This window comes from Primulina tabacum, chromosome 4 (assembly GCF_025594145.1).
Source record: "Primulina tabacum isolate GXHZ01 chromosome 4, ASM2559414v2, whole genome shotgun sequence".
NCBI classification, from domain to species: Eukaryota; Viridiplantae; Streptophyta; class Magnoliopsida; order Lamiales; family Gesneriaceae; genus Primulina; species Primulina tabacum.
In genome coordinates, this window is record NC_134553.1 from 5,242,355 (window position 1) to 5,255,072 (window position 12,718).

The 12,718-nt window shown below is 35.9% G+C and overlaps 2 protein-coding genes across 3 annotated transcripts; one reads left to right on the plus strand and one right to left on the minus strand.

Moving 5' to 3' along the window:
• Positions 1–940: 940 nt before the first annotated feature.
• LOC142542725 (uncharacterized protein At4g26450) lies at positions 941–5,544 on the plus strand. Of its 2 annotated transcripts, none has more exons than XM_075649519.1 (5): positions 941–1,316; positions 1,821–3,810; positions 4,047–4,236; positions 4,439–4,493; positions 5,373–5,544. In XM_075649519.1, exons 2-5 carry the CDS (start codon positions 1,931–1,933, stop codon positions 5,423–5,425), a joined length of 2,178 nt encoding a protein of 725 aa, XP_075505634.1. In that variant the 5' UTR covers positions 941–1,316; positions 1,821–1,930; the 3' UTR covers positions 5,426–5,544. The 2 variants fall into 2 exon arrangements, with proteins under 2 accessions (XP_075505634.1, XP_075505635.1); XM_075649520.1 differs by having other exon boundaries at positions 1,864–3,810.
• Positions 5,545–6,913: 1,369 nt separating this feature from the next.
• Positions 6,914–10,876, minus strand: LOC142542724 (uncharacterized). The gene is given in 3 exon segments (XM_075649518.1): positions 6,914–7,475; positions 7,477–10,219; positions 10,380–10,876. Coding segments are annotated over 2 exon segments (2,889 nt in total). The 5' UTR covers positions 9,918–10,219; positions 10,380–10,876; the 3' UTR covers positions 6,914–7,027.
• Positions 10,877–12,718: the final 1,842 nt, after the last annotated feature.

A 12,718-nucleotide genomic window follows, 5' to 3' on the forward strand; every position in this document is an offset into this window, starting at 1 on the left:
ATATTAAAATGTAACCTCAATAATTAACTTTGAATAATAAAAAAATCACAGCATTAGCATATCTGTACTTCCTAAATTATTGAGGTTAGAGATTTAAAATAACAACTTTGATATATATTTTTAATAAATTATTCTTATCAAATTACAAAAATATTTTATTTAATAAAAAAATGATAGAGACATATTTTGATAAATTTTATCTAATTATAACTAATATATCTTAATAAAATATTTTTAAAAAGCATTTATCTATACTTATGAACCAACATGAACGCGTGCATGACAAAGGGCGGGCCTAATTTTAACATTAAAAAGTTAATATCCATATTTAAACACGTACCATTTGTCAAAGTTTAATTATTGTATAAAATTTCGATGATGACTTCAAAAGTAAAAACAAAAATAAAAATTATAGATGACGATGCCTTTGAATCCCAAAAATTAAATTTAATTTTGCATCTGTGATCCAAAAAAATATTTATGCATCATCTGGACCCACATGTTTTTCATGAATGAAAATCGATACGAACATTGAAAATACGATAATAATATATAATATTTTAGTATTAATTGTTTTTTATCTAATCCAAAATATAAAATTAGAACAATTTTATTAATATCAACATTTTTTATACGGTATGAGTATTCAAAAATTATATATTAGTGTCAGACCTGAAAATTTTGGTGTTCAAAGAGCATATATTATTATAATATTTTTAATGTTTTATATCGATTTTATCTTAAAAGACAAATGTGTCATTAATACAAATATATGTTATACGTGTTTTTAAACTCATTTATCATATATTAATATTATTTTTAATATTTTATATTTATTTCCATCTTAAAAAATATGTGGATATTAGATGTAGTTGGGTTGAACCGGAACCACATTTCTGATTTAGTGGGCGGTCCCGGATCATTGTGGATCAACCCGACCCATTAAGCATCCGATTCATCCATTCAATGATATCCCTAGAATGAGGAATCAGTTCCGTGCCTAAAAGCTGCTGATTTTACCACCCAATTTCTCATTGAAATTGCAATCCCTTTTCATCGAGGAATATTCACAAAATTATATATAATTACACAGTGTATCAGACTGTAATTGATTCCTGGACCGTTCTTGGATCTCAATAATTCGCTTAAAATACGAAATCTGTGCACTATTTTGTAGCTGGGGATTGAACTATTTTGATGATGGAGGGTGGAGATTTTATCACTATTGAATGGCTGATGATGAGAACTGAGAACTGGATCTGGTTCTGAAAGTCTGAAACCCATAAAATTTGGCTTGGACTTCACACAACTGTAAGGTAAACCCCACTGACGTACCAAATTTGAAATTTCTTGGTTCGTAAATCGCAAGATCTGCAAGTTGATGTGAAATTATGATTATTTATAGTCGCTTCTCACAGATCTTCTATCTGAATTCGATGGGTTTTTGTAGACATTCCAGTAATGTCAAAAAGGCTTAATTTGTTGGGTCTTGGTAGAAATCATTCAAAAGATCAAAGACGGAACTAAATATTATCTACGTCGTGTTATTTCATTGAAATACTGCAATAATGCTAGTAATATTAACTGCCGTTCAGTTTCTTTGCTAACTGTAATTCTTATTATATTCTATAAAAGTAAAAAATGTTATCGATGTTATTATATGTTTAGACTCTGGATATACAAAGAAATGAAAACTGGGCATATCTTTCTGTCCAGGTATCTATTGATTTTTGATTTTTTTTATTTTATTGGCCAAAACTGGATTTTATGGGGTTTGAAATATTGAATGTTATCCTGAAGTTTTGAGTGATTTATTGAAGGTAAATTGGAGAAGCATCATTGACTGGAAAATATATTTTGCAGAGGTTTTCCAGCTGTTTATCACAATATATATCTGAATCTGGATAATATATAACTGGAAATCTGAATTATGCATGCGAGGCATCGGAATGGACCAGGGAATGGGTACTGGTCTAATGCTGTGGGTATGAGGGGTCAGGCTGCTACTTCGAGAATCTCGCCTGAAGGTTCGATGAGAGGCCATCGGATATATAGTTCGGAGCACAGGAACAACAATCGTGGCGGCTTTGGACGTGGTGGTCACTCTAGGCAATTTCAACCTCCGCTGCCTCCTTCACATGGGATTGACATTTTCATGGAAGCTGGTAGGTTAGCTGCTGAGTTTTTGGTTGCTAAAGGTGTGCTACCGCCAAATGCACTCTCCGGGAAATTGAAGAATGGTGGCTTGAAGAATCAAATGGGCCGATTTCATGTTTTTAGACCGCATGAGGTAGACATGCAAATTCCAATGGATAGCCAATCAGCAGACGACACACATTTAGGAAATGCCGCTCTTGAAATAGGTTCCAGCAGGAGAAGGAATTCAGTTGATGACAATTCCATGTATGGTTCAAGGAACATTATGAGAGGGAGGAGAAGAATGGGGTCCTTTAAAAATCTGGGCCCAGAGGTGAATACAGAGTCGAGAAAAAGTGGGGCTTGGCCTGACAGGACTAGAAATTTTCCTAGCATCGGGGCCGAGAGCGATGCTTCTTCTGGACAGCCTGCTGATCAACCTGTCGATGTAGATGGCCATGGTGGAGTGCAGACTTTGTCTCTGGGTGAAGTAGTTCAAGAATGTGATGTTGGAGCTAATCTACCGTCAGAGTTTGAGGAGCACAATTCAGTGGAGGATGCAGAGGCAAAAGCGAGCTCTTCTGGTACAGAAAAGTTGCTATCAGCTGATGCCAAGGTGGAAGCCACAAAAGAGTCTGATGATGCTAATAAATCTGATGCAGGGGCTGAAGTGGTTAATGAAGAAAGGATTGTCAATGATTCGGAAATAATGCAGAATGAGAATGAGATCACAGATTCTGCACGGGAGGACACTTTAGCGAGTGAGGACAATGTCGGTTTACTGAAACACTTCAAATTTCCACGAATTCCCACTAAAGCTCGTTCTTCGTTGAAAGTGAAGGGTTCAAAGGGTGGTCAGGATCCCATGAATGAAGATGAGAAAATCTCTGGAAGAGAACTTTCTGGAGGTTCTCAAGTTCACGTTGTAGATGTTCCTGATGAAAGTTCTACAGGAAATGTTTCATATGAAATTCACGAACTAAAAAGCCTTGAATCTGATGTTCGGAAAGCTCCAGGCATGGATAAAGAGCAGCCGATTGCATACATGACAAGGTCAAGACAGTCGAGGCCCGCATATTTCCAGGAACAATCTGTGTTTAAAGGGCAAAAAGAACTTGATGAGAGGCTGTCTGTTGTCGGCTGTTCCACCTCCACGTGTATGAACAAAGGGTTTAAAAGACCAATAGATGATGACACTAATGGTAAGGGTGATTTTAAAAAACTTAGAGACTGTTCTTCAATAGATATTGAAACTAGTGGCTGCCTACCTCTTTCAAGTTCAATGGAAAATCAGCCTACTTCGCAAGAGCCAAGAATTTCACAGAGTGCACAATCAGCTCTATCTCTTGATCAAAAGAGTTTTAATGTTTCACCGTTTCCCAAAAGTCGAGATGAATCGTGTGAGTTCACAGGATTTAAGATTTGTGACCTTAACCTTAGTGGAACTTGTGAGGCCAATGAGAATGATAATGCAGAACGGGTTTTGATTTTTCCTTCTGTTATTGAAACTGGAAATGAAGCGGCACCTGTTGATTTTGGTTTGTCTATGAGTAACAGCTCCAATGTATCTAATAAAAATGCTAGACTTGGGGTGAATAATAATAACATCGAGGTTATTGATCTGGAAATTGATTCTGGGCAAGAAGACAATATCTTCAGTCATCCTGATAAAAGGTGTGTATATGTAGACATATTCTACTGAATACATGCATATACAGTTGCAAGTGAAAAAACTCCATAATTATTCATTATTTCCTCCCAAATTTAGTTACCTTCATTGTGCATTTGGTTGTTAGTTTGTTTGTATTTCGTTTTTTTTTTTTGGGTGCTGTTGCCTAACTTCACACCAAATTATTTCTGCTTGTTCATTGGAGTTTTTCTTCTGAATCTAGTATATCTCAATTATACAGGGCGGATTCTGTATTTACCAGTCTGGATGGCTTTCCTAATAATTTACATAATGTCAATGAAATTCCTGACGTTCAGGATGGTTATGGGCTTATGTTCTCAGATTTACTGGGAAATCACAGCCCACACAATTCTTCTGTACCCACCGGCTTAAATTCTTTGCACAGTGAGATGGGCCTTCCTAATGGCGAGGTATTATGGTCAACTGCCAATGACTTTTTTCCTCACCTCTTCATGATCTCTATTGAAGAAGTTCGCTTGTTATGATCAGCATAGTATTTGCTATGTGATACCTGTTATACGTCGGTGTTCTTTTTGTTCGACCTAAATAAATTACTAATGAAGCATACTATCGGTAACCATAGATAGTTTTAATGTTTCAAATCTGTTGCAGGGAATTCTTGGCGACGATGACTCAATTTATATGTCCCTGGAAGAAATACCAATAAGTATGCTTTACACTTCAATTAGTGATTTACTTCAAGTTCTATGATCCGTGTTCATTGCTTCTCTTTTGGTATGAGTTGAACTGGTCTTTTGTTGTTAATGGGCTTTTACATGTAGCACTTCCTTATTTTAGGCATTCCTGTTAACAAGGACTGATGTCCTAGAGCGGCATAAATTTTTTCTATTGTTACTCAAGGGGAAATATTTGACAAAGTTTACAAGCTTCTATTTCCTTATGTATCAAATTTACTTAATATTAGACATACATTTCATTATAATGACTATCTGATTCTTGAAGAGCCAACTCACAACCCCCTCCAACCCAACCCAAGATGATGGATTGATATCAATGTTTAAAGTCTTTCTAGTTTTTTCTTCACATTTTCGTTTCTAAATATTTGAAACTAAATGTTCCAGTAGAAACTTGTTTTTGTGTTGACATAGACTTATTATAAACCAGAAGCTGAATTTGCCTTTTCTAAGACAAAGGTTAGAGGTAATGAGACTATTTGGAGATTGGGCTTGATGCCTTTCCTTGTTTAAATTGCCCTTTGGGAAGTCAAAAATGTTAACTGTAAAGAAATAACGAACAAATTTCTTACCTCCAACGAATTGCCAAAGCGAGGGCATATTCAAGTTATGTCTCTTTTGTAATTTCTTAGATGCTGCAGTTTATACCTGTGCCTCTCAATTACTTCGATGTTGTATGGTATCTATAAAGTGGTTTTAGTTTTATTTAGTACCACACGCCAACCAATTCTTTTTTTGCTTTGGATTGGGTGTGCTTGGGGTTGTCTCGAAGTCCAAATGTGCTGCTTTAACGAACCATTGCGTAATTTCGTTGCATCTCCTCTCTGAGTATGTTTTCAATCTTATTGTAGGCTTTCTGAGGACCTGGGAGCAGCCAACACAAGATTATGGAAAACCATTTTGAGCATGCTGTTGTTCAATAAGTTCCCGTCACTTCTCGGTCATCAACTTGTTTGAACTTTGTGTTATGTTATGTAATGGATTGTGTTTCGAAGATGTTGAATATAATCTTTAGTATGACTTTTTTGCTGCTCATAATAGGTTGAGAAATAGTTGGTAATAATCGATATCTGAAACAGGGAATTGTATCTTATAATTTCTTGTCTCTGCGAGATACACCCCCTAAAAACTAAGGGTGTAGACGAATCAACCCGAATCTAATATTAGCAAAAATTTATGGATCGAAATTCGGCCAGAATTAAGTATATTTGAGTTCAAAATCGATCGGAAACTCTAAAATTCTAATTTTTTTGGTTTGAGTTATGCTCGAAATGTTAAACTTAGTCGCAAGCTATTTGAAATATCGATTAGACATTAAGATTCTGGACGATGGTTCGAAAGTTCGTCAACTATCGAATAAAATAATTTTGACTCGAGATAGGTTTGAAAAGTTCTAAGCGAGACAACTGCTTTTCATACCTTATAGCTCCGGAGGAATTTTATCTTTTTTTTTTATTAAGTTTGTGGAAACTCGGCAGGTGTTGGTGCAAAACCTTAACCTATTGTAAGTTCTTTGACTGTTGGTTTCGGTTTGATTTGCTGTTAAATGTCATTTTGGATGAGTTTTTCATGGTAATGGTGCAACAGTTTTAGCTATGAAGAAGTGGCAGTTTTCCCTACTTCCGCGTGCCTGTCTCGAGGGAAGTCGTGGGAATGATATTTAATACCCTATAATATGCTTATTGGGTGAAATTGACATATTTGTTGTCCAAGGCACAAGGTAGTTATATTTAAAATTATTATGGTATTTAATTATTTATATCCAATAAGTTCAAAGAGAAATTCCAATCACAAGTTGGCTATTGGCATATTTACTTTGCTTAGTTGATCAGTGCAGTGCACACTTGGATCACCTAGAAACGAATGGAAAATATGATAAAGAAACGCATACAGGATTAATGAACCCGATGATTTACAAACTTCACTCAAAAAATTACTTCCAAAATATCAATGTAACAATAATTACACACTTTATATTAACTATATAAAATGAAGCATTCACATTTCATAAAATAATATGGAAGAAGTTGGATATTTCAAGGGAAATGGAGCAAATTATTAAAGACCTGTCAGGTCAGTCAGAGATAGTTTTTCACTAAGCTCTATTTCAGCCTACAGGACTTTGTATTGACCATGCCTTTTCTGACTGGTTTATGGTATCCAAGTCTTGTATGCATATTTTTGCTGTAAGGGGCTGGCTAACACGCATAAATGGGATTGAAAATTGCAATTTTTTGGAAGAAAACCTTCTGACTAGGCGATTGGCATGTGACTTAATCCATGATTTTTGAAGGCCTGTCAGGGTTGATTTCATAAGATGATTATAAATTCTTATTCTTACTACAGAAAAAACATAGAAATTCAAATGGTGATACAGTCGAAAAACAGAGTAATTTCCCAGTCTAGGCTGGAGTCTTTGATTTTTATGTAACAAGTAATGGCAGCATTATTACAGAGCGAACAAAACAGAGCTATCGTGTTTGAACTGTGATTCTTGAAACAAACATTATATCTTACTTCTCATCCTAACTAACTTTGCCAATGTTTCTTGAGCAGCTAACGTTTGAGCATGGTTGTGTCCCAGTACCACTGTCCTAATGCTGATACATGTTCTGCAAACCTCTTCACCACTGCTAAAATGGCCGCCTCTCAGAAGTAACTTTGCCCTCGTCTCGAGTAGCGTGGCTTTCAGCAAGGTAACCTCCTGCCACACATATTCATCCACTCTTTGATTCGAATTCAGTGCATTTTTCCAGCAGAGGGAGCCATGACACCAATCCTGAATTTGTGACACGAATGATTTCTCCACTTCTTCGAGCACACTAGTGCATACTTTTAGGAGCTCTAATGCCGAGTTGCATCTAGAGAAGGTTGTGAATGCTCTTATTGCTAGAGGGAGAGCCGTTTTCTTTATAAACAGAACCATGTCAATCGCCTTGAGCTGAACAACAGGGCCAAAGGTGATCAAAATTTGCTGATGTATTCCCAGTTTTCCTTACTCCATGAACTATTGCCTTGGCAGCAAACGTACTGTCTTTGCCTTTGGCGAATGTTTGAGTAATGGGGTGGAATTGAATCCAGCAGCCAGGTTGCCGGTTTGTCTTTCGAGCCAAACCGAGTTTAACTAAAAGGAGAGCTGAATCTTCTTCTCTCTTGCACGTTTGGCTCGCTAAACAACCAGAGTAGCAATTCAAATTTGTTAGCTTCAAGCATCGGGTCCACTTTCTTAGTTTGTCTCTTGTGGATGGTATGCTATATGCTGCTGCTGCCAATAAATTTGCTGAAGCAGGTGTTGGGGCAAGCCATGCTCCAACCTTAAGCATTCTTGAGGCGAGAAAGTTCCTGTTCCCACTCTTTTGCTGCAAAAAATCCCCACAAAAGGAGAGTACTTTCATTAAGAATGAGTTGGTCATAAAAAATTCTGCATCTGCAATGCTCAAACCAGAGTAGTCAGCATCTTCATTGACGTATTGGCTCTGATTCACTGCCTCGTATAGAGCAGATGGATTGATTGCAAATTCTGATACAAGAGAAGCAACCAACGACAACCCAAAACTCGTACTCCCCAATTTTTCATCAAATTTTTCAAGAAACTCTAGTTCTGCAGGTGGATATTCCTTTATTCCTCTTCCTCTAATTAATGCCATCGCGTCATACAAAGGCAATGGTCGAAGCTTAATTGAATCGAAGCTTGTTTCTGTGTTGAGCCTTGTAGTTATTATTACATGAGTGCCTCCTGTGTTTCTTGGTATGAAGTCATGTAGATCCCTTCCTTCCCACCATTCCCTTTCATTTTCAAGATTATCAATAATTAGTAAATAGGGTGTATCTCGAAACAGCTCCCTTTTAACCCTTTTGAAGGCTTCAGATTCTTGTTCATCAAAGCTACGAATCCTCCCTCGTTCTTTCTCTTCATCCGCACTCACGTCCAACCCCATGTTTAGAGATAAGTTCAGTATATTTTGCCTGAAATACCGAGCTTCGCCACCAACCCACAAAACCATCTTGTATCTTTGCGAATATCGATAGGCGAATTCCAAAGCAAGCTCTGTCTTTCCAATTCCCGGCAATCCATTTATGCGCACAACGCTGCTGCCGAAGTTCTTGAGTTTCCCACTCTTCGACTTCTTTTGTTTGGGCCTCTTAAGTGAGTTTCTTCCGTTCGCCGGTTCCCATTTTCCAACCTCTGAACTTATGTATTTTCCTGCCCTACCATGGTCAATCTCGCTTTCCTCGTCAGCTAAATAATCTCGACAACCAAAGAATGCAGTCTCAACTTCCATAATTTCTCTCTCCCTCCCCACAAAAAACTCGTTTCTTAAAAAGGGCATCTCCTCAAATGCTTCGACTTCCTTTTCAACCACACTCTTTCTCCCAAGCTTTCTCCTAAGTATACTCACTGCTTTTGAAACACCGCATCGCCAGTTACCCTCGTTTGCTTCTAGCTGAAACTCATGATATCTCTTTAGCAAATCTAATGCTTCTTTACATGCATTATCCGAAACAGATTCGAAAAGAGTCCTAATCTCATTGGCATCTGTATTGAAGAACAAAGGGATTAAGTTCTTCTTTTGAGCAAAGAATCTAATCTCCTCCAGGCTCATATGGCTAACAAGACTATCACTTGTGATAACCACCAAACCAAAGGTTACGGAGCAAATAACCTTGTCGGCAATCTCACTGCTCTGATTATCCGCATACTTTGCTCTGTCCGCCACAAAGCAAGCAATTCCATGAACCTCCAACTCCGATTTAAGCCACTTACAAAACCGTGTCAAATTTGGGTTTTGACCATGGAATCCTATGTACACATCACAACTCCTAAGCTTCAGATTTGAAACTGGCGAAGCTGAGCCTTTGGTGAATGAGTTTCTAGGCACAGGAAAAGAAAATGAGATCCGAGGTGCAGTTTCTGTGCCTGAAACTGGTACACAAGTAACAATCTTGAGCTTTGTCTTGGCCGGATCAGTGGCGTAGTCTTGCCTTTCCGGCGGCGGAGTATAGGAAGTGCTAGGGAAGTCATCCGACTGAGAGCCGGAAAATGACATCGGTGGAGAGGGATGAGTAATGGTGGTAGCCGGAGTGGGACATTCTTGTGTAGGATTTGGGCTTGGATTCGCATCCAAAATGGCTCTTGGAGAAATGTAAGGTGATTGCAAAGCTGAAACAAATGCCGAGGACGGAGGGGAGATGAGTGGAGAGTTGCATGAAGATGATGCTATAGAATTTATTGATGAATTCTTAGAGACTGGATCTTGATTCGAAGGAACGATGTTGGCTAAAATTTCCTTACCGTTCTTCTTGCCTGTACTTTTTATCTTAATGGTGAGGAACTTGGTTTCAACGGTTGGGATCTCTTCAAAACCTTCTGCAGACAATCCTGATTCTCCGTCCATGTTCTGGTAATGCAGTAGAAGGCCTTAAAACTACGTTTCAGCAGAGGCAAGAAAAGGGCATCTAGTGTGAGGCGTTGGAATGTCTGGAGTCATATTTTCAGTGGGATTTACAAGAAATTTAAAGATCTGGATTGAAAACCAGAGAGAAACTGTTCTTCGTGTTGGATTCTTGCTCTGATATTTTAAAACGGCAGGTGAAATTAAACTTCTGCTGACCAAGGACACTTCAGACTGGAAGAAAACGAATGCAACAGTGGACACTTCTGAATTCATAAATCATCAATCTTCTTCCATTTGTGGGCCTTGAAGAGTCAGAATCAGACATCAGGTTTTACCGTTCAGGAGTGGATCAGAACGAACAAAAAAGTCAGCATCATAAATCAAAGAACTAAAGGTACAAATCCCATTCTGCAGAAAAATATAATCAAACTTTCTATTTTCACTTGAAGTGGAGAAAATTACCAAGAAAAGAGTGACCTTTTTTCCTCCATAGTTGCAGAGAGGCCATCTGTAAAGTATCTTCTCTTCTCTCTTTGATAATGAAACAAGCTGTACAAAATGGGATACCAAGTGAGTTGGATCTATGAGGTTTAAACATAAAATACCGGAATAAAATCTTCCATAGGAGCTGAAAGAGCATTAATATGTGCAATATTATAAGGTTTTTTGCGTTTATTAATTGTTTCTTCTTGGGCCTAGATTATATCACCTTTTTGGTTATGTGTGTTTTAAAATGATAAAATTAACAAAAGTTTATATTTGATCACCGAAGCCAAAGATTGGTCAGAAAAACTCAGGAAAAGTCATTGGAAATATCATTGGTCAGATGAACCATTAACATAAGCAGACTAGCCTTGGCCTGTGGCAGAGTTGTAAATTAATTCTTTTGAAAATGTATATACTATAATTTGATTACATAGAAAAATATTTTATTCTTCAGAGATCTTCAAGAAGTGCTAAAAATATGCATTAAATTTAAATTTAAGTATGAACTTTATTTTTGTTCAAAATAATAAAATTTATCTAAAAATGATCCCATTCCATCCTTCTCAGTATATGTCAGGTATTGAAAATAGTCCTGAATGGAAACAAGGAATAGTGTACAGATAAATGAACAATGGGCCAGATTTCTCTCGCTCATCTGTCACATTTTTTATTTATATTTTAGCTGTGGGAACTGGAGCAAGACTGGTCCAACTCAGTGACTGACCGACCGACCTTTTAATATTTGGTTTTTAAATGAAAATAAATTTGGGCAAATAATATATATGATATGTTTTTTTTAAAAAAAACATACAGAGAAGGAAATAAATTATTTTTAAAAAGTTTTTAAAGGAAATAAATTATTTTTGTTATCATTAAATAAAAATTTACTAGTAAAAAAATATTTACAATTACATTGGACATGGATAGAATTAACTAGCAGCTTCAATAATATTTAGCAATAAAATCCACACAATAATTTGCATGCATGCGTTAACAGGCTATTAATTGTGTGTTTTAGGAGTAGACCAATTATTTCAATAATACTAATGAATCAAATGCTAAATAAAATGATTAAGTTTAATTATTATTCGCAATATCTTTTAATTGTGAGATGTATTAGTTTGCATGCTCTTCCTTAATTTACAACTCATATAATAATAAATAAACGAGTTGATTAGAACATTTGTTTATACTATAATTAGATAATATTATGTAGAGTAGGTTTCTTGTGAGACGGTCTCACGAATATTTACTTGTGAGACAGTTCAATCCCTGCCGATATTCATAATAAAAAGTAATACTCTTAGCATAAGAAATAATATTTTTCATGGATGACACAAATAAGATATCTGTCTCACAAAATACGATCTGTGAGACCGTTTCACACAAGCTTTTGTCATATATATTGCCTTCAAATTATTGTTATTATACAAAAAAAATCTGGTGAGACATTAATTAATGGTGCGAGAGGAGTTCTAAGAATTTATATATTTGATTTAGGAATGGGCGTGGTAAAAATTACATTGATTAAGTAACCTAAGCACGTACCCAATCCAAATAGTGAGTTGCAACGTTGTTCAAATTATAGAACTCTACTTCTATAATTTACTAAACTTAGGTTATTATTATGGCTAAGTACCTTTATGATTTACCAATAAATAATAATGGCATTGTGTTATTGAATTAATGCCGCACAATTAGAACATTTAGAGTAAGAATGATTGAAATATATATTTAATGTGTATATTCGTATGGTCCGCCACTATATACTCGTACATAAATGTGGATTTATGTACTCGTATCTATATAATCGTGTATATATATATATATATATATATAACAAGATGAAAATTTACAATATTCTTATTTGAATTTTATTCATTTTAAATATGTATCTTATTGATGACAAAAGCTTGTGTGAGACGGTATCACGAATCGTATTTTATGAAACGGGTCTTTTATTGGGTCATCCATGAAAAAATATTACTTTTTATGCTAAGAGTATTACTTTTTATTGTGAATATCAGTAGGGTTGACCCGTCTCACAGATAAAGATTCGTGAGACCGTTTTATAAGAGACCTAATCATTGCTTATTAATAATTTACACACTAGTCAGACAAAGTAAAATTGATTTCAAATAACTCGATTATTGGGTGAACTTGAAATTCATCATAATTAAAATAAAACACTATATAAATATTGAAAAAAATACATTTATATATATTTCATCCAAATATACAGAACCTTAGTGAATTTGTTTGATCGATGATAAATCAAGGTTGCTTAATTAAAATAAAACTCAAAGATGGCTTCA

What these genes read in the sequence shown, in the direction of transcription:
- LOC142542725 (XM_075649519.1), top strand. Translation starts at nt 1,931, where the DNA reads ATGCATGCGAGGCATCGGAATGGACCAGGGAATGGGTACTGGTCTAAT. An exon ending in TTCAGTCATCCTGATAAAAG is followed by an intron (nt 3,811 to 4,046) that starts GTGTGTATATGT and finishes TCAATTATACAG; the next exon opens with GGCGGATTCTGTATTTACCA. An exon ending in TGGGCCTTCCTAATGGCGAG is followed by an intron (nt 4,237 to 4,438) that starts GTATTATGGTCA and finishes AATCTGTTGCAG; the next exon opens with GGAATTCTTGGCGACGATGA.